We start from the raw sequence: 25,694 nt of genomic DNA, 5'->3' as shown, positions 1-25,694 counted from the left end.
GATCACCTTTTTTTACTATAATTAGCCCATTTGTGTACCAATACTGGCCAATTTGTGCACCACTACTAGGACATTTGTGCAAAATTATCCACTATTGGTACATGTGATATTCACTAATGAACTTTTCGTTATCAATTTTTTGGGCTCCTTTACAATCTAATAACAGGGGGTTGGGTTGACAAAAAAGTTGTCCACTATTGAAACTATGTCCACTACTGAAACCCTTCCCCTGCTATTGCTAAGTACTTGATGATTGTAGTTAGATTAGTGAAAATGTGGAGTATCTATATACATTGTTAGTCATGTAATTTATTGCTCTTTGTGATGCTCTATATTTGTCACATGGTTTATTACTAATTAATGTTAATGATATAGTAAATGACTTTATCTACAAATTTCAGTCTTGTTTTTGTTTGGTGATGTGTAGGGAGGCAAATGTTTGTAATCAATACGAAACTTGAGCATGAATTTAGTCTACTTGAATTATTTTTTCTTCCTCTTCTAATGTCTTAAAGGAAGGTCTCCAGTACTATAAGAATTGATTAGCATCCTCTATAATAATCGAGTTGAATATTTTGGGTTAACTAAAAGTATTAATCACTGGATGACAAGTTTATTCTAGACAAATTTATTTAAGGGGTTAAATGTTTTGACCTTTCCTTCAACTAACTTTTATGAGCTTGTTCTGATGATTCACCACATCAACCAACTAATCAAGTGATAAGCATGAGCAATTCAAGGTGGTCCAATACCAATTTAGCTAGCATAACCATTAGTAGAACAATCAATAGATCTAGTCAAATAACCAATTGATCCAATAATAGGCCATGATAAAACATTCCAAATTAAAATTGGTAAAATTTTGCACAGATCTCCACTGATAATCAAATCCTTATGTTGATCATAATATAAATTACAAAATATAATAGTGTCTTTTGTCTATTCAAAATGTTGACAAAACAGTTGTCGCTAAAGTAAATTAGAATCCCATCATAATGTAAGGTTTGCACACATAATTAGGATTAACAAGAAGGCATCAAGATTGATATTGTATAATCTTCTCTTCTTTTCTTTGAACTAGAGGAACCATCTTAGGATGACCCCATGAGCTAGTTTGCTAAACAAAGCATAAATAAATAGATTACGCAAAAATGGAAACATTAAAGACTTTTTTATAAACCTTCATTTGGTAATTTCAAACAGATAATTTTATATAAATCTTCACATCAACATTTTAAACAATAACTATAATTTATACTTAACTATTCATTAACCTAATGTAATAACCTAACCATAATTATAAAAAGTAATTTTTTAATGGTAATCTAGAACTCCTAATATCCACCCTTCTAACCACACTAATATTGAGTTCAACATATTTTACGATTTTTTTCCAAATTTTTTAATTGTCTTCACTAATACTCCAGGTAGAGTACTGACCAACAACTATCATCTGCACTCTACTACTCCCCTACTATCTATAAGACAGGGAGTCAACAATGATTGGCTCAGCTAATTAAAAGATAGAATAGAATGAATGCAATAAATTCCTATCTTAAAATATACAAATACAAATATTTAAAAGTAATGAATTTATATTAAGATTTAAAAATTAAAAACAACTCAAAATTAAATATATATATATATATATATAAAGAGAACTTAATAAAAAACTGGTAATAAATCTATAAACATGAGTAAACTTATATCTGAATCGACATGGTCCACTAATAAATCATACGTTGATTTCAAACTTCCAAGAAAATTTTGCGTGTAACCTTACCAGGACTTCATTAAATCTAATCTAAACAACACAATTTCAACATAATAATCAACAGCCCCACATATTATAATGATGACAGTAGTACAGTGATAAACCATACATTGATCTTAAACGGCCAACCTCAACGCGTTCAGCGTCACTGAACAGAGCAGCTTTAAATATAATCTCACCTGCTCAATTCCCTGGCTGTATTGCCCACACGACATGGTTCTAACAGCCTCACATATAATAATAATAATACGTTTATTTAGAAGGCTTAAGTACCCTTCACTTTCTAACAGCGGCACACAATACCCCGGCCAGTCGCATTAAACCGTGGGGGACAACCTAAAGAACCCGAGCCGCGATTCCATTCCTTCGACAAACCTGGCAACCTTACAGTCCGTAGCAAAGAGATGCGACACTGCAAATTTATCCTCCCCTTCCATAACACCGCCCACCTTCAAGTGGCTCTTAAACCCAGAAGAGTACGTCTGCCCCAAAACGCCGTTCACATTAGGGCTGAGCTCATAGAACTTAAAATTCAGCTGCAGGTGCGCAAGGCAGTCATCTTCAGTCATCCCGTAGCCATGAACCCTAGACTCCTCGGCCGTAACGGGAACCACCCAGGCCGTTAGACTGAATTTGTGTGGCACTTGCAGTATTACAGCATTAACATTCAGTACACGTGTGATCTTCAACGGGCTCAACCGGTCCTCCCACTGGGCGCCTCTACGGGGCGGGAGAAGAACGCTTTGCCCATCGACAAGGAGCGTGAGCTGATCCAGGGCGCTTTCCCAGCGGGCAACTTTGTTGGCTCCAAGGTAGATTTGATGGGAACCGAAGCGCACGCCGATAGACTTCACCCACGTCAAGTCGTGCTTCAGCTCTTGCTCCTGCGTTGCGCTCTTGCCCATGAAGTGCGCGTTGATGTGCAGATCTTTGTCGGAGACAAGGCAGAAGTCTTTGCCCTTTTTGCCGTGGAAATAGAACATACTGCTATCCCCGCCTATGAACCGCGGGTCGTGGCACACCGCACCCGGCTTGTCACAGGCCGCAGACAAAGATGCTTCAGACAGACGTCCTGCACACAAAGTAGTACATCTTAGATAGATACAATGATTTTCCAGAAAACAATAGCTCTTATTTTGTTGTAAACATGAGAATTAGTAATTTCTGTGGCTTACGGGTGCTCTCCACGGGGCATTTGACCTTGCAGCGCTTGCAGTTGACGTAGCAAATCCGCGGACAGCGAGAAGGACACGGAAACGATCCGCGTTTAGAGCAGCTGTAATGATGATTTTCACATCTGGCCCTGCATGCCCTGGCTTGAGCTGCAACCGCTGCACAGACCATAATAAGCAGAACCCATTTTGTGAAGGTCATTGTGGATTTCGCCTCCGAGCTTTTTAATTACAACCATATGGTGAAGATGGATCTATAGTATAGGGCTACGAAAAGTTCACAATCATTGCATTTGGTGGAGCGTGTAGACCCACTCTTCACATGCATCCCAAATGAAAACTATAGGGTCTTCACCTGCGCTTAAATTGGTTTCAAACCAGTACAGTACGGATCAATAATTTTTGTGTTATTGTTTTCTATGAAAATTATAGATCAATCATGATCAACAGAATTAACTGTGACTTCCGCAATAACATAAATTTTAACATTTTAACATGCAGTTAACATGTCATTTTGGACAGCTCCTCACTCAGAAGTAACCTGGCAGATTGATTTTGGAAAGGTCCTCACTCAGAAATAACCTGACTGGCTATGCAACTCAAAACAGGTAAAGTTCAACAAAATGCCATTAAAAAAAAAACTTAAAAATTGAATAATTAAACTTATTAAACTTAAAATAAATGGAAACCGAAACTGAGCCAACAAAGCTTTCGTCATCGACCGACACTGAAGTGCTTTTCATAGGGACCAAGGAGCAGAGCCCTGGTGATCGACCCGAGAAAGGTTACTTACTTCTATTAGGATCTTTACGCTGTCTTCCTGCGATCATGACATCGGGTGAGTGAGGTTTTGATTATGACACGGAGATCCCGACGCTTCCCACCAGCCATTCTATTTTCTTTACTACCGGCATCTGCCGGTTTAAACCTAGCACTCCCAAGCGCTAGCCAACACACTACTTCCTATAGACAACCATAGCCAGAGCTTCCTTCTTACGGCATGTTACGTATAGATCATCGGAACCAACGCCAAAGCACTCGATGGGATCGGAAGAAATGAGATGAGGTGCCCCTTACCTAGTGCCCCTTACCTAGCACCCACTCAAACCCCCATCGTCCTTCCTTCGTCTTGTCCTCCAAACCTTCCTTCCTTAATGCGTACTCTAAGAAAGATTATCACAAAAGATTTTAAGTTAAAAAAATATATATAAATAGCCCTTAAATATCTACAACTAGCACTTAAACGAAATATCTATTTCAAAAGACTTAAGCTGTACAAGATATTAATACCTGTAAATAGTTTATACACATTAGATTCTCCTTTCTTCTCATTTTCAAATTTTCAGCCTTCTCTGCTCTATAACTCCAATTGCAATGAGTACCTCTTACATGCTATGCTAATACAAATATTTGTTAGAAAAAAGGAAACTTCATGTGATTACAATATTGCTACAAACTACCAATTTGATCATCTCACGTGTCAATGATCCACTAAGTAGGGAACACATCTATTTAATTCGACATTCAGTCAGCTCAAAGTTAAAGAGAATTTTTTGGCCTATTGATAAGATAATAAAAAATGTTTTTTAAGACAATTTTTAAGCATTAAACTCAAAGGAAAATGAAGAGCCTTGTATTGGAATTAGAAAGATGAAACAAATTAATCTACGTAAGTACATTACATGTGTGTAAAAACATAATAGTCTGTGTATGCAATATATTCTACTGTTGTTATTTTTTATAAAAGATCATACTTTTTTTTAAGACAATTTTTAAGCATTAAACTCAAAGGAAAATGAAGAGCCTTGTATTGGAATTAGAAAGATAAAACAAATTAATCTACGTAAGTAAATTACATGTGTGTAAAAACATAATAGTCTGTGTATGCAATATATTCTACTGTTGTTATTTTTTATAAAAGATAATAAAAGTATGGATTAGTTGTACATTTATTTTTTTAATTAAAGTTAAAGAAAATCATTAGATTAAATGTAATGTTTAGATTTAAAATGTAAGAGAAGAAAGAGATATAGGTTTTTCATTAACTATATTTTTTTAAAATTAATTTATGTTTAAAATAATTGAGAGTAATAATTAAAAAATAGGAATCTAAAACAAATCTAATATTTAAAAGACAGTATTAAAATATTCAATTTTAAACTATACATCTAAGTCTAAAATAGTTGTAAAGAAAAAACTAAGCTTTTTGAATATGAAATATTTTAAATTTGACAAACGCTTCATCTAAAGGCTATGGGGACATCACCTTGTAGTGAATATTCTTCATTTAAAAGCATTTTATTTTATCATTTTCCGCTCAATTTTATGGCCCCATTGCACAAGTGGGACACATCTTGCGATATCACCCTTATTAAACTATTTAGTTTAGCTTCATTCTATGAGTAGATTCTTATATTTATTCATTGAATATGGTTTTTCAAATAATATTTAAATTATGGTAACTATTGTTTGTAAGAAAAGAGCTTTTATACATCTAGTTTCCATTTATCTAGCTCTAAGACCTTATAGACCTATTTACACTAACTTAATCTCACTTAAGAGCTTAGTTGTTTCAACTCATACCCACAAGACACATGCTCTAACACTTGTCTCGAGTGTCTTACATGAATCATATAAGTCAAATTTTAGTTTTGCCTTCCTACTTCCTCCTTGTCCTACATATATCAGGGCATCATTATACTTTCATAATTTGTTGCTCAAACATGGTATCAAACTTTTGAATCCGGAAGCAAAATTTTTAAGCAAGGGGACTATCAAATTTCATATGGTGTAATCTAGAGACAAAAGTACTTTTCTAATGTGCTCAAAATATCTGAAAGGTCAATTTTAATATATATAACACTTCATACTTTAGAGACCAAAAAGCTCTAAATTTTTTTAGCTCATAATTTTTTAATACAAAATCTATACATATGATTCTATGAAAATCCATCCCATTTATTAGAAAGACAACATTTTTAATTGTGTAGAGAATACTCTCTACAAAAAGAGCATATTGTTGGCTTTATCTTTCAAGTGAAAGACATTTTAAAACAATCCTTTAAAAAAATATTTTTTGTGTCACAAGAATTAGATAATATTCTATCAATTCTAAGCATAGTGCTTTATGCTAACATATTCAATTTTCCATCCCAAATTTTGACCCCTCACCATTGGCCTATTTAAATTTTTCGCTCAACTTCACAAGATTCTGTCTTAAAGGTCTAGAAACATTTTTCTTTAAATTTCTATTTTGTGGTTATTATTTACTAAGATCCAAGGTTACAAGATTAATATTTAGCGCACATTAAAAAGGAATTAATTAAACCACTATGACTTTTAAACCCCTTTCCATGACCATTTTATAAATATGACCAAATTTGAATATATTGGTCAAGTTTAAGTTGTGATCATGTTGACAAGTCTACTATAATTCTTATATTTTATATTCATCTTGTACTTGTTGAGGGGACCTAAGCCTTCTTGATTGGTTGATTTCTCTTGGTTTTGCTCAATTAATGGTTTTTCCATTGTCGAGGTCCTTTCTTGGGTCCTTACAATGCCAATCTTAATATTTGTGCTTAGTTTCATCACCTAAGAGTGTGTCATGTAAAGGCATGGGTTGCACTAATGTGATAGGAACTTATGAATAATTAAGAATACTTTTGGTACTTAATATCTTTTTAAGCCAAGTTGTGTATGTTTACTCTCTTTTTTCTTATGCCATGTCCCCATGCGGCTTCTTAAGTGCAATTTCTACTTAAAATTAAGCAGCTAGAGTTTTCCCATGCAAATTTTTAATTAAGAGGAAAAGATAAACTGGAATCTTTTCCTATTTAAGTGGAGCAGCAACTGCTTAAAATTTAAAATAAGCTTTGAAAAAAGGTGGGGTTGGAAATAAGCAGCAACTGCTTATTGAGAAGATTGACATGTGGCTCTCCAAAACAATTTCCCTCTTTTTATTTGTTTCCAATTTTTTCTCCACAATTTATGTGACCAATTAGAATTAAGTAGTTCTTTTAATAATGCAATTTAAGATGATTGCTTATTTTATAAGCATCAAAATTTTACATTCATGGGGCCACCAGCTCCACAAATTAATGCTAAAAAAATTAAGCTGCAACTGCTAGCCAAAATAAGCTAAGAAGCCACATGGGGACCTACCCTTAAACATTGTGTTTTTCCAAGAACTTACATGGTTAGACTTGTAGTTCATACCCACTTTGTAAGAATTTGTTAGTTAGCTTTGAGGACTATTGCCATGACCCGTTTTAGATACATAGGTTTTAGGTTACTTTTAATCAAATGTTAGACAGTGACAATTATAGACATTTGATACTATTAGTGTATAACAACATTATATTATGTGATGACATTAATGATGGTATTATGTGATGATATTTAATGTTATTAATGATATTTCATTATTTAATGTTATGATGATGATTATAATGAATTTTTTTTAATCGTTATCTGACGATTTTGTCAAGTGCAAGGTGGGTGCAGGGTAACTATCGAAGGTGAACATATGGCCAAGGAGGGGTCTTCTAGCACACTGGCATCAACCCACGGAATGGAATCATGTGCAAACATAAAGTTAATAATAATTCAATAAATTTAAAAGACCAAAATAAATAAAATGATTTAAATATTTAAACTAAATAAACAAAAATTCATGATTTAGAGGTTTTAATTAATAAATAAAATATAATAATAATTTTCAAAAAGATAAATTATTAAGATTTTAAATCAATTAAAAGTTGATAAATAAAAATATATAAAGTTAGTATTTGCCATGCGAATATATAATATATATTCTTTTAAATAAAAAATAAAAAATTAAAAATTTAATAAAATAAGAAAAACCAAAGTGAATTTTGGAAATTAGCTCGGAATGCAGTTAAGTTTCCTTTCAAACTGAACTTCTAAAATCAGTTAAAATCAGTAATTATCTAAATTAAATTCATGCATTTTGATGGAATTTTAGCCACACCAATTATAAATAGAGGTCGACTAATCAATTTTGGGGGTTTCCAAATCTTTTCTTTTCTTTTCTTGCTTTCATTTTTTCGGTGATTGTTTCGGTCTGCAATTCCATCGACCCTTGTAAGCGACTTGGGAAGATCGATCTGTTTGTGGTGGAATCACGTCTCCAATCTCTCCTTCTACGTCCTTGCAGGGTAATTTTCCTTGGCTTGCTGTTATTTGCCCTATACTTCCTCTATCCCTACATGTTTTCTTTGTATAGATTGATTTGTTTTATATTACTATGTGACTTATGACTGCATAGTTATTACGGATTATAGGATATATCTGAGAATTGGTTGACAGAGAAATATCTTTCCAGTTTTGAAACCCAGTCATCAACGACATCTGCATCAATCATTCCTTGAAAGGTGGGTATATCGAAATTCACTTGCACCTTGAATGGTGTATACCCTGTGAATGGTGGGTTTGCAGGTGACCCACGACTTTCCAACATCTGCTTGAACTGCTCCATCATTTCTTCTCATTGTTTTGTCAATGCATCTGCGACCAATGCTTTAATGTCTTCATCGGTGTGCAACTTAGCCATCTGCGATCGTGTGCGTCTCAAAGGAAGGTAGTCTGAAGGATTCCTTGTTTCCAACCTCAATCTTTGATATGTTGATCGCGTGTGATATGACATACAGGAGCAAACTTGCTCTGATATCACTTATCCAAATTGTGGATTCGGACGACAACATCTAAGTGAGAACCTACGGTGGTGTGGATGGACAAGATAATACAAAATTGAAGCAAGCCAAAAAGTATTCTATTCAATTCGAAAATCCAACATATAGTAGTCCAAGGGATTCCAAAGGTCACCAACAACTCCTTGACAATCAAAAAACCAACAGTCATATCAGGTTTATTTACATAATAAAATCTAAAACTATGTAATTTTTTCAAAAAAAACTATATAAAATTTGTCCTAACTTTAACTAGGCATAACTTTCTGCACAGGACTCGAAATTAGGAGTTGTTTAACTCGTTGGAAAGGTCTCCAAGAGTTGTAGGCGAAATCGTGAAAGAACATACCTTCTTTTGCCACTTTCAAGGGCTAAAAATGCCCTGAAGGCCTTCAAAAATGTCATTTACTAACATATAGAAAAACTAAGAAAATATATAATAATATTTTTAAATTTTCTTCTCATCAATGATTTACTTACCGTTACTTTTTATTTTCATGAACTACATGCATGAAGGTATTTAATTAGTTAATTTGATTATGGTGCATTAGTTATAGATATTTTTCATGTTGATCTCCTTTCATGAGTATCTTACTTCCATTTCACTTTACTATGTTACATGATAAGCGTTGCATGTTATAATTTCATTGCATGAACATTATGTATCGCTTTATTTGTTTAAAATACATGTTAGTTAACCTAATTTTTTTGCATTTGCATAAATGAAATTTAATTAGAATTAATTATGAATAGATTTAAAAAGTTATGTTAGGGTTAGGACTAGCGGGTCCTTCCAACAACTATCTTGTAAGGAATAACTCTCACCTTGATGGTGGGAAGTTCGATCTTATCGGCGTATTATGACAAATATTGGCGTGACACAAAACATCGATATGTATTTCTGGGGCCCGGCTTAACCGGCACACTCGAAGCTTTGACTTAGGTGATCGGGCCCACAGCTTCAGCAGCTCAGATATTTCCCGTTACCGTAGCATTTCAGCTTTCCGTTTTCATACTTGTCGTTGCCATTGCCGCTCCCGTTCGTGTAGCCATTACCATTTACCGTTTCCACTGTAATTTAACTACTCTGTTTCTCGCCTCGAAATCCCACCTAATTTTTTAAACAAGTTTTGGTATTCAACGAAACTGACCTGCACGATAAGAACCAATGTATTAGGTTGCGTACTCTCTTGTTGACAGCGACGAAGGCATTCATAACAACCGTCATCTGCTGAATCTCCTTGATTGTCTGATACAGTAGCTCTTTTCACCGCATCCAGCTGCTGCAACACAAATTTATTTTCCTTTCTCGTTGATTATGTAATTCTGCCATGTTTTAGCGAACAAAGTTTTATTCTTATTGTATCTTTTCGGTCTTTCCGGTGATAGCGAGGTGTCCCGACGCTTCAACCTATGTAAAATATCCTCAGTTGTGCCCTTGTTCGCTGCTTACATACAGTCGGAAAATAGTTTTTTAAAAATCTCAGCTTCTTTTAGCTCAAATATTATTTTTTATGTAACTTTTTTAATAGCTATCCCTAATATATGAGAATAATTGCCATCCTGAAACTATCCCGTTCCTCATCCTAGAAACATTGTGAAAATCCCCTATTATCCTTTCATGCATTTACATACTCTGTTATAAAGTTCTTGCTTTATTACATGCCGGGAGTATGTTTAGCTGATCAAGTTGGACAAGTGTTTGTTGATTTTGATATAATAGTATCGATTCTTCATTAAAATACTCATGTCTCGGGTCAGCTACAACGATTACGTTCTAGGAGATGCAACAACTTTCAGACAATCTACAAAATTCCTGCACTTTGCATACATGGTGTTCAGCATATTTGAAGATTTGTTCAACTGCACAAGGTTGATACATTTCATGTCAAATGTAGAGGCCAACTCCTCCATGCCTCATCTTATAAGATTCTCATGACTTCTTAAAAAAATAAAATTATGCATGTACAGGATTAAAAGCCCTCATGGTTTCAAATATAAAGACGTGTGTCTTGGAGAGGACCGAGTAGCAAAGCGTATTTCAATTGTTGTGATAGTACTTGTTAATTTAATACTTATATTTGTTGATTTATTGTTCAATTTTATTGACAACATTGTACCAATAGTTGTTTAACTTTAATACCTAGAATTGAATGAAATGTATCCTTGATTGTAAAAAGCAATCAATCATGTGATGTCACATCAGTTGCACAAGTATGAGGCCCCCTTATGCATGACTATTGGTCTCACCTTTTTTATGGACTATTTTGGACGCCTTGACAAAAAACATGATGATGTGGCTATGAAACCTTAGTTATAAGCAAGGGATGTACCAAGTATGTCGCTGTAAAAAATTGGGAGTGATTGAAATTTCCAAGTAGGATTTTGAGAAGCGCAAAGTTAGGGTTTTAAACTACTGGGTCTTCTCCCCTAAATGGCTTGCAAATGTTTTTGTCTTTATGACATTCTTTTTTATTTCCATTTGGTGGTGGCGAGGCATAAGGAGGTCTTCTTTTCTTGCATGTAGATTGGTTGGTTTGTATGTCGTCATGTCTTTGTGTTGGGTGAAACGTTCCTATGGTTATTGCAAGTCAAAGATTTGATTGAAGAGGAAGCAATTGCAATTGGTCCTTTAGCTCAATGAAGATTTTTTATCTTTACCTAGAAAGCCCAAATTCCGTGTGATCCTAATGAGATCCACTTTCTTAAGGCATGGGTCCTCCCTCATATGGATCTTGGGGGTAACTTAACGGTGACTGTATATGCATTTTAATTTGTCTCTTTGTATCGTCATGGTCATTTGAGTGATGTAGAAGGCTATATATTCATGCTTGTATGATGTTTTAGGAGATAGTCGCTAAGTTAATTATCTATGACCTAGTCATTGAGAATATATTTTAGGAGATGGATTGCTGCATGCACATAATTGTAAGTGATCGATATTATTCGTACAGGCTATAAGAAAGTATAGTTGGATTAGGTAGTTGCATGGTCATATTTTTTTCATGATAGGCTATGATATTTCAAGGGAGTGATTGAACCTATTTGTGGATCCTCTCTTGCCACATTTCCTAGCTTGGGGTAATGACAAGTTGATTAATATCCCACACTTATAATTCATTAACAACCTCTTTATAATCTTCTTTCGTGATTGCTTGTGGGATATTTCTCACTTAAAAAGGATTACTAAGCATAAGTGGTATGCAATATTTTTCTAATTTTAAAAGATTCTAGTGCAAAATCAATATGGCTATATTTATTTCTCACATGTTGTAACTTTATTTCCTCGTAGATTTGGCACAAGTCAATTAGTTTAGGATACCATCAATCCTATTCATAAAACACCTTTATTTCTATTCTAATCTACTTTACTACTCTGTCGAAATGCACTAATTAATTAGTTTTTACAATTTTGGTCATATCTTAAAGGAGCCACATTTGATTAAAATGTTCAAAGGTTTTTAAGCATGATGGATTACTAGGTATGTGTAATTCATAATTTGGCTCCCTATTTTTATGGTTCCAATACAGTTCAAATAGAACTATATTTCTTTCTTATAAGCATGTGATTATATTGCCTAATAGATTTGACACAAGTGAATTGAGTTTCTATTCAATCATTCTCATTCACAAAGCATGATTATTTTTATGATAATTCAGTTTTCTAATATGAATGAATGCACTAAGTAGTTTTATAAATTTGGTTATATTTTAATGGAACCACCCTTGATAGAAATGTTCAAAGGTTTATGCATGCAAAAGTATTGCTTACCACATGTTCTAGTGCTTCAAAAATTTACATTAGTGAGCTTGTGTCAAGTGGATAAGTATAGGTCTGTGTTTGTGAGATCTAGAAGTGCAAATCAATGATCAAGTTCAGTTTGAAATAAATTGACAAAATGCTTAAAAATTGAATGTTTCAATTCCTAGGGATTAATTTTGACTTTTTTCAACATAGAATCTAATATCATATTAATATAGTTGAATATCATTTAATTAAAAATTGAATTTAACAAGTTTGATATTTTTATATTAATTATATTATTATAAGATGAAATATGACTTAATATTAATAGATTTCCATAATGTGACATTTATTAAATTATTACTTTTGGATTTGAGTGGATGAGTTTTTTGCATCAATATTTTGAATTGTACTTTGGGATGCATCATCAAGATGTCTAAAAATGGATTACTCCTAGACCTAAACAAACTAAAAATAATGAGAAAGGTGGAGGGAGCTCTAATAATGCACATTGCATGTTTCCATGACATGCATGATACTAATTAGCCTTTTTAGAACTTTGTAGCTAGGTAGTTAATAGAAGTCCATAAGATATGTTTTCAAAAAAAGTGAAGGAGTGGGATTCTTAATATAAATGATAAAGAATCATGTTAAAACAAACAAGCAGCCAAAAGTATAGAGGTTGAATTGGAATAGATAAACTTAAACTTGTATAAATCCAAGTCTTCATTAAACATTTAGTCAACAACTGAATGTTTGAGAAATATTTGCAAAAATTAAGAAAGAATAAAATATTTTGGGGATAATTGTTCAAATGACCATGAAGTTTGAAAGAGGGACCGTTCCAAGATGATCTCTCTACAATTAAAAGCATATTCAATTGCTTGCCACATGTTATGAATGATGATGGAAATATTGTTGATCCTCTTTACAAAAATAGTACATTATTTCTAATCCTTTACCCAAGATAGACTGGGATAAAAGGAAGTAATGATGATCTAGAATGAATTGAGCAAGCTATGCTAAAATTCAATTGAAAGGTTCTAATAAGTCTTTTATATTAAATACATTATTTTATTAGTAGTTTATTATTATAGGATCTAGTCCCAAATGTATCTTGCAATAAGTCTCTTTGCATGTTATTCTTTATCATACTAGTTATAACACTAATTTTCTTTACCCCTATCCTTCACATTGGTATTGATGGTCTTCTTGCTTTCCACTAGCCTTTCACCTTGTCCTTTTTTTCTGATCTAGCTTTTCTCCACCCATGATAAGCATAGGTTAGTCAAATATGGGAAAAACCATGATAAGCATAGGTTAGTGAAAGATGGGAAAAAATAAATTCATATTGGTAGTTCCATAATCTTTGAATTGAGTTCTTCATGGCAATTGATTAACATGATTGGCCTACATATTGAGATAAAACCAAAAGACGCCATTGTTGGAAGTAAAATAATCCATTGCTTGCATTCTACAAAGTAAAATAATAGAATAAATTACTAAAGAGTTGTTTCTTAAGCCAAAGCGATTACAAGCTAGTAATATGTAATTACTACCTAATTATCGCAGCCCTCTCCTCTAGCATCATCACTCAAGACGAGAGAAAGGCAGGCAAGGTATCTTAGATGAAGAGGACAACTTTCAGCCAATGTGTAAGATTATGAATTTTTTTACACTTCTTCAATCTCTGTGGAACCTAGGGGCATATTCCCTTGAGATCTGAACACAATATGGGCAAATAGAAATATAGAGGTAGGGATAGCATTATTTTCCTTTCTGGGGATCGGGATTGACGCCTCTTTACAGACCAAATTCTTTCACCCAAGCAGTGATAGCTAAGACTTCTCTAACAGCAAAGTGATAGCTGATGGGATCCAAGAAGCGGTTGAGATTAAAGCTTCTGATCCCTTTGCAAAACCAGAGGTTACCCCTGCCAAAGCCTCTTACACTGCCCCTTCCTCTCATACAGAGCGTACAGCTCTCTGATTTGAAAAGAGTTGGGATACTCGGACATGGTAACGAAGGCATAGTGTACAAGGTCCTCCACCCTAAATCCTCCACCATGCCTTAAAAGCTATCCGCATGGACCATGATTCCTCCCTCACTTCCCACATCAACAGGGAGATGCACATTCTTAAGAAAACCAATTGTCCCTATGTTGTCAAATGTCAGGGTATACTCCATCAGGGAGATAACATGAAATTTGTTCTATAATATATGGATGGAGGCTCCATTTCCGATTTATTAAAGCACAAGAGAAAGCTAAATGAGTCCTCCCTGGCAAAGGTTGCCTGGCAAGTGATGGAGGGATTGAAATACCTTCACAGGCGGAGGATTGTTCACAGAGACATTAAGCCCTCCAATCTCTTGATTAGAGAGAGTCCCAAGTGAATTAAAATTGCAGACTTCGGGGTGAGTAGGATTCTATCACATACCATAGATCCTTGCTGCAATTCCTATTTGGGAACGTGTGCTTACATGAGCCCCGAGAGATTCGACCCACGTAGCATATTCCCTTGAGATCTGAACACAATATGGGCAAAGAGATATATATAGATAGGGATGAAACTTTGAATACGATGCCTCGATGGCAATCAAGAACAAGCTTATTAAATGTCTTTAACAATAAATACACACAAAGATGCATATGATGCATATGAAGAAAATGATATGAACTGAAGAAAATGATATGAACTGATTTATATTCCTTAGGCTTAAGATGAATCTACTTATCTTATGTATATGAATTATTGCAGCTAACTTTAAGTATTTTTTTTAAGGAATCGAGACTGTTATATTAAAATCGACAAACACATTCAACTTAATCAGCTAACCCTTGGTTGCATACTCTAGCATGTAACAGCTGGAAAATCAGGCGCCATAATTGGAGTGTTTGCCTTCGTTTACGCCGCCGAACCGAAGGGAATTGGCATGGAAAGAGCACTGACTCTTCTTGGAATAGCAGGTTGCTTGGGCTGCTTGTGCACATTTCTAATACCAGAAACAAAGGGCCGATCATAGGAAAAGAATGAGATAGAACTCTCTCGTCCTCTATCTCAAGCGTGGATTTTATGACACGGAGCACAGCATATCAGACAACGCTTAAACTGGGTCATGGCTCCACACCTTTACTCGGAAACCTCTGTCCACAACAATAGAATCTTATAATTTTTTTTGAATTTTTTTGGATTCGATTGTGTGTATTTTTTTGTCATCAACGTTTCGAATCACACTCCGTGTTTCATCATCAGGATGAAAAGAATTCCAAGGAGATGATGAAAAATAATTCCAAGGAGATGTTATTTTTCATCCTGATGATATGAATCACGGAGTGTGATTGGAAATGTTGATGATAAAAAAATACACACAATCGAATACACAAAAATTCAAAAGTATACATCATGGATTGTGGAAATCTCATAGCATTAATCTTATAATCTTGCTTATATAGGTTCCAATCAGTCCTAATTTTTAACTAGAGCATATAATTTATATCAAGTTTGAATTTGATTTTTATAAATTGATCATTTTTAAAGATTTTGTAATATTTTTTGGAATCTGAATTTATGGTGTATGTCTTGAAGGTGTTGAGTGTTTTCATTTATTTAATGCACTATGATTGCACTAAACATTATTAAAGATTAGAATTATTTCTTTAAAGTAAGGAAGCACACATAATGTTTTTACTAAGTTGATGGGTAGAATAATTTTTTAAGAGCTATTCATCTAGTAGTGAATATATCATTAATTATAGGATAATTTATAGTAGATCTAATGTCAAGATATCTTATTGAAGAGTTTAATATATTCTCCTTGTAAGATGAAGTGTGTGTATGATGTATATAGGTAGGAATATCAAAAGCTCTTTCTAGTATCAATAAGATATCTATAATTGATGTTTGATTATACTAGTAGTTTAATTCTTGAAGAGAGTTTGATAGATTAGTTGAATAAAATCAAGGAATATTTAAGTATGAAAAAATATTAAAACCTAAAATAGTGGAATTTTATAGGGTAAAATCAAGAATGATCATAATGTAATATGGTGGAAGAAAAATAAATAAAAGGAAATAGAAGAGGGATGATGATGAATGAAAGTTTTAGTATTATTGTATCGGAGTTGGAAGTGAAGATCATTCATTAAGATTACCAATATAGATTATTGAAGAATTTATAAAAATTAAGACAAAATAACATAAATGCAAAAGATTATATCAAATAATTCTACAAGTTGACAATAAGGCACAATCACAATGAATTTGATCAAGACAAGATATAAATAGATATTAACATTTTGAGAGGATATATTCAAGAAAAACTACACCAGATGATACTACAATATTTTGAATAGGTGTATCATTTTTCCTTGAAGACTAAAGATAATCTGACTAAGGAATTTGTTTTGGATAGAGTACAGACAAAGAGGAAGAGTATTGTTATTTTAGAGCTTTAGCTATAGAAACCAAAGAAATAGTGAGGGTGAAATTTTGATGATCTAGTCCAAGAACCAAAATCATTGGCACAATGAGAGATATAATGCTTATTGAACAAGATTAAAGTCAGCATTGCAAGATTCAAGATGTGACTAACAACCCACAACTAAGTATCACCAATAATCAAAAGAACCAGAGGGAACTGGAGCATAAGAATCTGCTCATCACTGCATACCCATTCATAAAACTAGAGCACAACATATTGAGAATGAGTTCCTAAGAACATAATCAAACGCCACAACCAACACCAAAACTCTCACATCTAGATACACATATTCTCATATTGCCAATACATAATTTCAGAGCAATAAAAGACTGCAACATCAACAACAACATTGATAGCAATAGGAATCTACCATCTACAACATGCATACCTATCATACATACTTATCTTCCACTATTTTGCAACACAATATACATACCTATCTTCCATTGTTTGCAACATTTTCAGAGCAATCTAGAACACCATATTTGACATCAATGACAACTTAGGTAATGAATTCCAACAATCTTCCCCTTTGTCATTGATGGCAACATTCATCAATGACAAACAATTTCTCCAACAACATGTTCAAAATACTTCTCAAATACTTCTCCCCCTTAGAAATAAAAAGTATATACTTCCAAAATTCTCCCCCTTTGTCATCAAGGACAAAGGTGGACAAAAAATAATTGTTCTATAAAAAGTGCCTCATTTACACTTCTAAAATATTCTCTTATAGTTTTCCTTCAACTTAGGAAGGAAATTCTTGCACGAACTCATGGCCAAGTGGATACTCGGACTCAAACTATCATTCTGTACAATTATATTGATTGCATCTGATAACAAACTGAGAACAGAGATGTTTCGTTCACACTTCTTAGCTTCACTAAGAATACTAGAAAGGTGTTCTAATCAAGCCTCAATAATTTCTCTCACCTTTAAGTAAACACTTACCACACCTTCTTTATGTCTTTGATAAAATATAAGATTTGTTTGCAAGTAATTAATTTTTCTTCTCTATGTACCATCAAGATCTCCAAAAATATCAAATTTCTTACCCAAGGAACATAACTCAAATTCAATAGAATCATCTTTTTCTTTAAATTGCTCAATAGTTGTAGGCAACTAGAGGTAGTATTTGTATACTTTACTTGCTTCTGCCACACAGTATCTCATACTCCTTATGTCTTCAGATAACCTATTCTAAGCATATACACATTTATTTTCCATGTCATCCAGAATGTCTTCTTCAGCATCAAGTGCCTTAAGAGGCTTCTTCATTCGATGGTTAAGAACTTCACACAAAACATCCAGTAGGATGTCTGCAATACTGTCCAGAGAAATATTGTTCCGAAGCAAATATTCAACTAGAATTTCCTCAATTTGATCTTTGATCATAAGAGGGTTGCTCAAGCAACAATTCACCAACCTTTTTCAATCCAACATCTTCCTTTAGCAAACTCAAAATGTTATCAACACTGCATGGATCATATTTCTCATCTTTTCCTTTAGCAACATGCATGTCCTCAGCCACAATAGAGTACCTGTCACTTGGGGCACAGGATTGGGATTACTTGTTAGGCACTTTGGATGGGGATTTTACTCCAAAGTATTCATAGTACCTTTTAGCACACCAATTTTTGAGATTATCCTATCTAGAGGACCTAGCGCCTGATTTTGATGATGATGAGGGTCAACCGCCATAGAGATTACTTATAATGAGGAGGGATGGAGATGAGGATGGACTTTGTGGTGGTGATAGAGTTGGTAGTGAGGGTAGAGGTGGTAGTTGTAGGCAGCAGAGAGAGTAGAGAGAGTAGAGACAACTACCCAGTGACTAGGAGACCTAGGTGGTTAGGAGGAGGAGATATGGGAGACTTCCTCACATGGTACAAATACTGGAGGAACTGCAAGACAAGATATAGGGATAGTAGGTGCGGTTAATCAAGCACCGACATAGGCACAGATAGGGTCGTAGTAGGTACATATCAAAGTTCCTTCCCACCAATAGGATGCACAAATAGTTGTGTTACAGTCCATGGTACAAGGATTACAGAGACAATTAGAGAAGGTATAGAGTCAATTAACACAAGCACAAGCATATATTTCCCCTATGACAGTAGAGAAAGATGTGGTTGTTGATAGAGAAGAGAGAGTGAAAATAGTGGTTGAGGGGACTAGTGCAAGCGATACTATCAGGGTCATCCACCTTTCTGCCCAAGAAACAAAGTACTGCCAGCAGTTCTATTGTGTTGTTGTTCCCATAGAGTAGAGATCTTCGAGCTTTGTGCAGACCACTGGAGTACTAGATCAGGACGGAGTTAGTCATAGATTGAGAGTAGGGCTATGATGGGGCCACTACATAGAGATCCTCATGTTCAGGATCCACATACAGTACTATCAGGTGGTGTCGTAGCAAGCACAGGTATAGTGAGACCTATAGCCTCTAGAGAGAGCACAACTCAGTGTCCCACTTGAGACATTGATATTTTGATATTATAAATCCAATTCTATTGTATACCTTTCCATACTTACAAATTTTCTTTTATCACCGGTCATATGATGTGAATAGCCAAAGTCAATCACCCATTCATTCTTTTCTTCTACCTTAGCAGCCAAACCTTTCTCCTCAATATAATAGCTAGTGGAATCAATAGGTACAGGTCTATCTTTTTTAATGGCAATAAACACAACTTCGTCTCCTTCTGATTCATCATTTGTAACACCTTCATCTACAATATAACAATAGTTCTTTTGGTTCCTAAACTTCTAGTTATACTTATAAGGCTTATCATACTTCTCATGCTTCTCATATCTATCATTCCTATTATGTTTATCAAACTTATCATGCTTATCATACTTATCCATTCTCTCTAGGCATCTAGAAGAAAAATGTCCTATCTTATTACAAGAGAAACATTTCAAGGGCAACTTTCCATCATACTTACTGGCACCTTTAGGAAATCTCTAAGCAATTGGTGCTTCAATCTCATCAACCTTTCTTTCTTTTTCTTCAATTTATTTTCTCTCTCTCATATATGGATATTCTACACTCATTAGGATCATACTTCTTCTTATTGGATACAGATGCAAATGCTTTAAATATGTCTCAGACTTTCCATGAGATTCTCCAAATTCACTTAGCTCAAATGTAGCAAGTTTTCTAACTAGCACATCTCTTGTCATTGTAGTCACACTTTGAATTTCATCAATAGAAGCAACCTTATGTTTATAAGCATGAGGAAAGGATCTTAGCACCTTAGCAACAATCTCATCTTCCTCAATGCTTCCACCAACACATCTGATACCTAGGACAAGGTCGTTCACCTTAGCCATAAATGTATGTATGTTCTCATCATCTCCCATCTTCAATCTCTCATATTTTCCTTTCAAGCTTTCACTTGTTTATCACCTTCATATGATCTCAAGCTTCTCCCAGATTTCATGTGTGGTCTGAAGTCCCATAACATTTGTCATCTTGGAATTAGTCAGGGCACTAAGCAATACTTTTTTTGCTTAGATGTTATATTCTGCTTCCTTAACCTCATCGGGAGTAGATAGTCCATTCTAAGGAACAACATAGACATTCTTTATGATCTTCCAATAATCTTCTCCAAGACATTTCAAGTGCACTTCCATCCAGTTCTTCCATATAGTATAATTGCTTCCATCAAACCTTAGATTGTCCTTCTTACAGAGAATACCTTGAGCAGCCATCCCGAATCTCCTCAAGTGATTAAGCTTCTACCAAAGGATCTAGCTCTAATACCAATTGTTAGCAGCAGCCAAGAAGGAAGACTGAGAGGGGGGGTGAATCAATCTTCACTGGAAGATAAAAATTTAAGCACAACAACATATCTAACAAACTATAGTAATAAAGAGATAAGCAAATTAACAGCACAACACACAACACCAAGATTTTGACGTGGAAAACCCGGTTAAGGGAAAAACCACGGTGGGAACCTACCCACAGTAAGATGATACTCTATAGTAGTATGTGAAAATATTACAATGGGGAATGCACATGCATTCAGGCAAACTACCTAGAGCTCACTGCTCAAAAGATATTTTCCCAGAAGGCTACAACCCTCAGGGAAGTCTCACTAACTTACAATATGATTCAGACTACAATCTGGAAGAAATAAACTGTAAGAATAGCATCTACAAATGCCTAACGACAGTTTTGATTAAGAACAATTTTCTGCTCTACAACACCAATCTCACCTCAACACTTCACTGAATGATAAATATCTTGTTTGCACATCCACCTCTCTCTAATAACACAGATATAATATCGATACCCAAATTACCTGAATATCTCACCTATATATACAAATCACCAACCTTGATAACAAGGTCAAATGAACCCTCAACCCTCAACTCAAAATTATAAAATTACATCACACGATACAAAGATCGATCACCGAACTAATATAATAATTTACATTACATAGCATGGACCTAAATCAAATTCCCAAACAATTAACTCCACCGAAAATCATACCAAGATCAATTGCAACATGCTACACCACCAGAAATGTTGCATAACATGAAAATCAATATCCGTTGATGAAAACCACCAAAAACTCACACAACGATCAATGTGGATCACCAAAACAAATAGGACATCACTAGGAAATACCAACAAGCACATTAGAATCATTCAGAACAACTGCACCAACACCATTTATCAAATCTTCATTTGTCTAAAAGAATGTCTCAAATTATCTTTGATTCGGTTTTCGGACATCAACTATTAGAAATTACTAACACAGTGAGGGATGTGGCTGAGTAAAAAATAATAGAAGTCGATTACAAAGTCAGCCATGTTGACATAGGACCATCTACGCTGGAAGGAGATGTGTATCATGCTGAATTTTCAATTAATGCATTGATTAAAAGAGCTAAGAAATGGAGAAAGGAAAATATAGAATTGCAATCTACAGTTCAATCTCTAAGAATATTTATTTCATCAATTGTAAATCCAATCACTGAAGAGGCCTCAAGCTCAAATGTCCAAGGAATTGACCCTGACACTATTCAAAAGGTTAAAAGGAATCTTGGATAAGCCAAAGCTACCAATGAATGGATAGAAGAACTATATCAAGGTGGTCTTCTCTATCTCACCAAATTCAGAGAGTTGTATATTAAATTAATTAATAAGACAATAGAACTGGCGACTGAGCTTCAGCAGGTCAAAAAAGAACATGGTAGCACATATGTGCTTTCTAAAGAGATCATGTAACTCCTCTCATTGAGTCACATCGTGTTGATTGCAGAAAAGCTAGTAGAAAACCCTAAGGAGATTGATCCCACCTGGCTCAAATCCTTAGAATGGAAAGTGACAATATATGATGATTACATAAAGTAAATCAATAAGATATTGGAACAATACAGTGACATCCTGGTGAAAATAAAGGAAAATTTCAATGCCTTGGAAGTAGACCTCATGGATGGGTTCGAGTAGAATGTGTGGGGTCTCAGAGAAATGGAAAAGAAATACAATGAGATATATTATAAGAAAATTAGAGATACTCAAACTACAACCTCATATGCGTTCAAGAAGTTTTAAGTAATTTGTAAACTTATGCGATATCATTTGAAGCAAAAATTAATGGCATACACAGGGCTCTTTTTGAAGCAGATAGTATGCTTCCAAAATGGAAAATGAGGCTACAAATCACCACTACACCAAGGAGAAAAAATATCACCACGATTGTCACCAGATACTAAGAGTACTGGCAAAGAATCAAGGCACGAGAGGTGGCACAAGACCAATAGGAAGTGGAGATGATCAAGACCAAGGATGCTTGAGATGGACTGATGGTTTAACTCTATGGTTCTAATTGATTTCTTTAATATTGGTTGTTATAACATTTTAAAAGACTTGGTTCTAAAATGGTTGTCTTCAAGAAACCATTATTGTTGTGTTCTTTAATTAGTGGGATATGGACTAAGTTTGGTATCTTTTGGGTAAAAGTTTGATTTCTCATTAGAGCAAAAAGACTTCTATTATTTTTAAGTATTTTCTATTTTTCAATTATTTTTAATATAGAAAAGACACTGGTGGATTCCAAATAGACATGATCTTTGAATTATGGTATATGAATTCATTTTGCTTATGCTAAATATTTTGTCAATGGATTATCTGCTATTGGAATTGTGGATGTTTAGTTAGTCTTTATCACTATGAAAGATTTATTAGTGTATAATGCTTCTATGGTAATAAATTATATTTCTTTAGAAGATTGAGTAGTTTAAGTTTGATTCTTGTTATGTGTATGTCTTTCAAAGATTTCTGGTTAAAAGCTTTTCCTTAATTTTCTTTCTAGTTAAAAGAAATATTGAGTAGAATATAGTTCATTGAATATTTGATGAGGTAACTACCACCTTTTAAAATCAGAAAAGAATCAGTCAGAAATATATGGTTGAGACTAGTTCAACTATTTTTACATTTGTCACCTTTGTGGGTGTAATAATATAGAGTTAGGGCATAAATCTGCTAACTAATACTGATATAACATTTACTTCCAAAAATTCTGAAATATTTGACAATAGGAGCATGACCAAAACATAATTCATAAGGAGTCTTACCGGTATCACCTTTGATATGCACTTGGTTAAGAGTGTAAACAACAATACTCATAGCTTCTCTCCAATAGACATGCGGAACATTTCCTTCAATCATCATTGTCCTTGCAGCTTCCTGAATGGTTATGTTTTTTCTTTCCACAACTCCATTTTGTTGAGGGGTTCCCGAAGCAGACAATTGTCTTCTTATCCCATGCTCTTCAAAATATGGATTAAACTCACCGAAAGTGATTTCACCACGTCTATCAAATCTCACACACTTCAGCTTCAAACCTATCTTAGTCTCAACCATAGCTTTGAAAATCTTGAACTTCTCTAAAGCTTTAGACTTCTCCCTTAAGAAAGTAACCCACATCATCCTTGAATAGTCATCAATTAGCAGCATGAAATATTTGTCTAATTGCAAGCTTCTAACTCTAGAAGGACCACACAAGTCAATATGCAAAAGATCCAGTAATCCATTTGAAAAATGTTTCTTACTCTTGAAATAAATTATTGTTTGTTTCCCTAACTGACATTCCTTGCATACAGGATTACTAGGTTTCATCAACTTAGGAAGATATCTCACAGCATGAGTAGAACTTATCTTAACAGTGTTATCAAAATTCACATGGCATAACCTTTTATGCCACAACCAAATTTCATCAATATAAGCAATCAAAAATCTTTTACCAACACTATTTAAATGAAAGATATTACTTTTAGTATTTGTACTTGATGTAATCTCAATTCCAGAGCTACCCAAGATTCTACACTTGTCATTCTTGAACTGAAAATCATATCTCTTGTCAAACATTTGACCAACAATCAAAAGACTATGATTTAGGCTTAATAAATACAAGATATCATCAGTATTGTGCTTACCATCAAGAGAAATTGAACCTCTACCACGGATTATACCAACTTTGTCATCACCAAATCTTACAACTCCACCTTCATACTTTTCCAAACTCACAAACTTACTCTTATCACCTATCATATGATAAGAGCATCCGTTGTCAACCACCCATTCATATTTCTCTTCAACTTGTGCAGCCAAGGCTCTTTCCACATTCATGTAGCTAATAGAATCACTAGACATTGGATCATCTTCCTTGATAGCAATAAAAACCCATTCATTATCACTTGTATTTTCTTTATCTGATTCATCATCTAACACACCTTCATCAATAAAAAAACAACATCTCTTCTGAAATTTAGGCTTGAAATTCTTTCTAGGAACTATGTTCGGAGACCTTGAGGTGAAATATCCTAGCTTATTGCAAGAAAAACATTTAAGAGGCAATTTTCTTTCGTACTTACTAGGTCCTTCAGGTAATCTCTTGGCAATTAGTTCTATATATTGGAAGAGTTGCTAGATAGGATATAAGAATAGCAGGAGCAGTTAGTCAGGCATTGGCATAGGCACAAATAGGGCCACAATGGGTACATATCAGAGTGCCTTCCCACTAGCAGTATGCATAGATAGTTGCACTAAAGTCCATGGTACAAGGCTTATAGAGACAATTAGCATAGGTACATGGTCAATTGACATAGGCCCAAGCATAGATTGCCTCTGTGACAGTAGAGAGAGATGCAGTTATTAATAGAGCTGAGAGAGTGTAGAGAGTGGTCGAGGGTACTAGCACGAGTGAGACTATCAAGGCCATCCAGCTTTCTACCCTAGAGACAGAGTACTACAAACAGTTTATTACATTATTGTTCTCATAGAGCATGGAGCCTCAATCTTTGCACAAACCACCAGTACTAGATCAGAACGGAGTCGATCATGGACTAAGAGTGGGGCTATGATGGGGCCACTGCATAGAGATCCTCCTGTTGGGGATCCATGTGCAAGACCATCAAGTGGTGTCATAGCAGGCATAGGTACAGTGAGATCTACAGCCTCCGGCGAGAGCACAACTCAGCGTCCCACTTGAGACATTGACATTTTAATATTATACACCTAATTCTATTTTATACACCTCTATGAGACATGTGATGATTCTTTTCGAGTATTATATGATGTATCTCCCCTATTTTGTGGTATCATTGTACATTGGACATGGATTATTTCCTTATTATATGAGATGCAGTTGAGACTATTTTCCTATAAGGTGTATGATTCTATGGATGCATTATCTACATGATTATACATTTGCTTTTTACACATTTTATTTACTCTTATATGATGTATGCATGCCTTTATTTATATGATGGATGCCTTATTTACATGATTATGA

At 34.4% G+C, this 25,694-nt stretch overlaps 1 protein-coding gene and 1 pseudogene across 1 annotated transcript; one reads left to right on the top strand and one right to left on the bottom strand.

Annotated features, from left to right (window-relative positions):
* Positions 1-1,817: 1,817 nt before the first annotated feature.
* Positions 1,818-3,577, bottom strand: LOC131865420 (uncharacterized). The gene is made up of 2 exons (XM_059215322.1): positions 2,950-3,577; positions 1,818-2,846 (listed from the first exon to the last, which is right to left on the bottom strand). Exons 1-2 carry the CDS (start codon positions 3,146-3,148, stop codon positions 2,092-2,094), a joined length of 954 nt encoding a protein of 317 aa, XP_059071305.1. The 5' UTR covers positions 3,149-3,577; the 3' UTR covers positions 1,818-2,091.
* Positions 3,578-14,272: 10,695 nt separating this feature from the next.
* LOC131865417 (mitogen-activated protein kinase kinase 1b-like) lies at positions 14,273-25,391 on the top strand (annotated as a pseudogene).
* Positions 25,392-25,694: the final 303 nt, after the last annotated feature.

Source organism: Cryptomeria japonica, unplaced genomic scaffold (assembly GCF_030272615.1).
Source record: "Cryptomeria japonica unplaced genomic scaffold, Sugi_1.0 HiC_scaffold_110, whole genome shotgun sequence".
In the NCBI taxonomy this organism is placed as follows: domain Eukaryota; kingdom Viridiplantae; phylum Streptophyta; class Pinopsida; order Cupressales; family Cupressaceae; genus Cryptomeria; species Cryptomeria japonica.
The sequence above is the reverse complement of the archived record's forward strand: the minus strand, read 5'-3'. Positions and strand labels throughout refer to the sequence as shown.

What these genes read in the sequence shown, in the direction of transcription:
- LOC131865420 (XM_059215322.1), bottom strand. Translation starts at nt 3,148, where the DNA reads ATGACCTTCACAAAATGGGTTCTGCTTATTATGGTCTGTGCAGCGGTT. An exon ending in ATGCCCCGTGGAGAGCACCC is followed by an intron (nt 2,847 to 2,949) that starts GTAAGCCACAGA and finishes CTTTGTGTGCAG; the next exon opens with GACGTCTGTCTGAAGCATCT.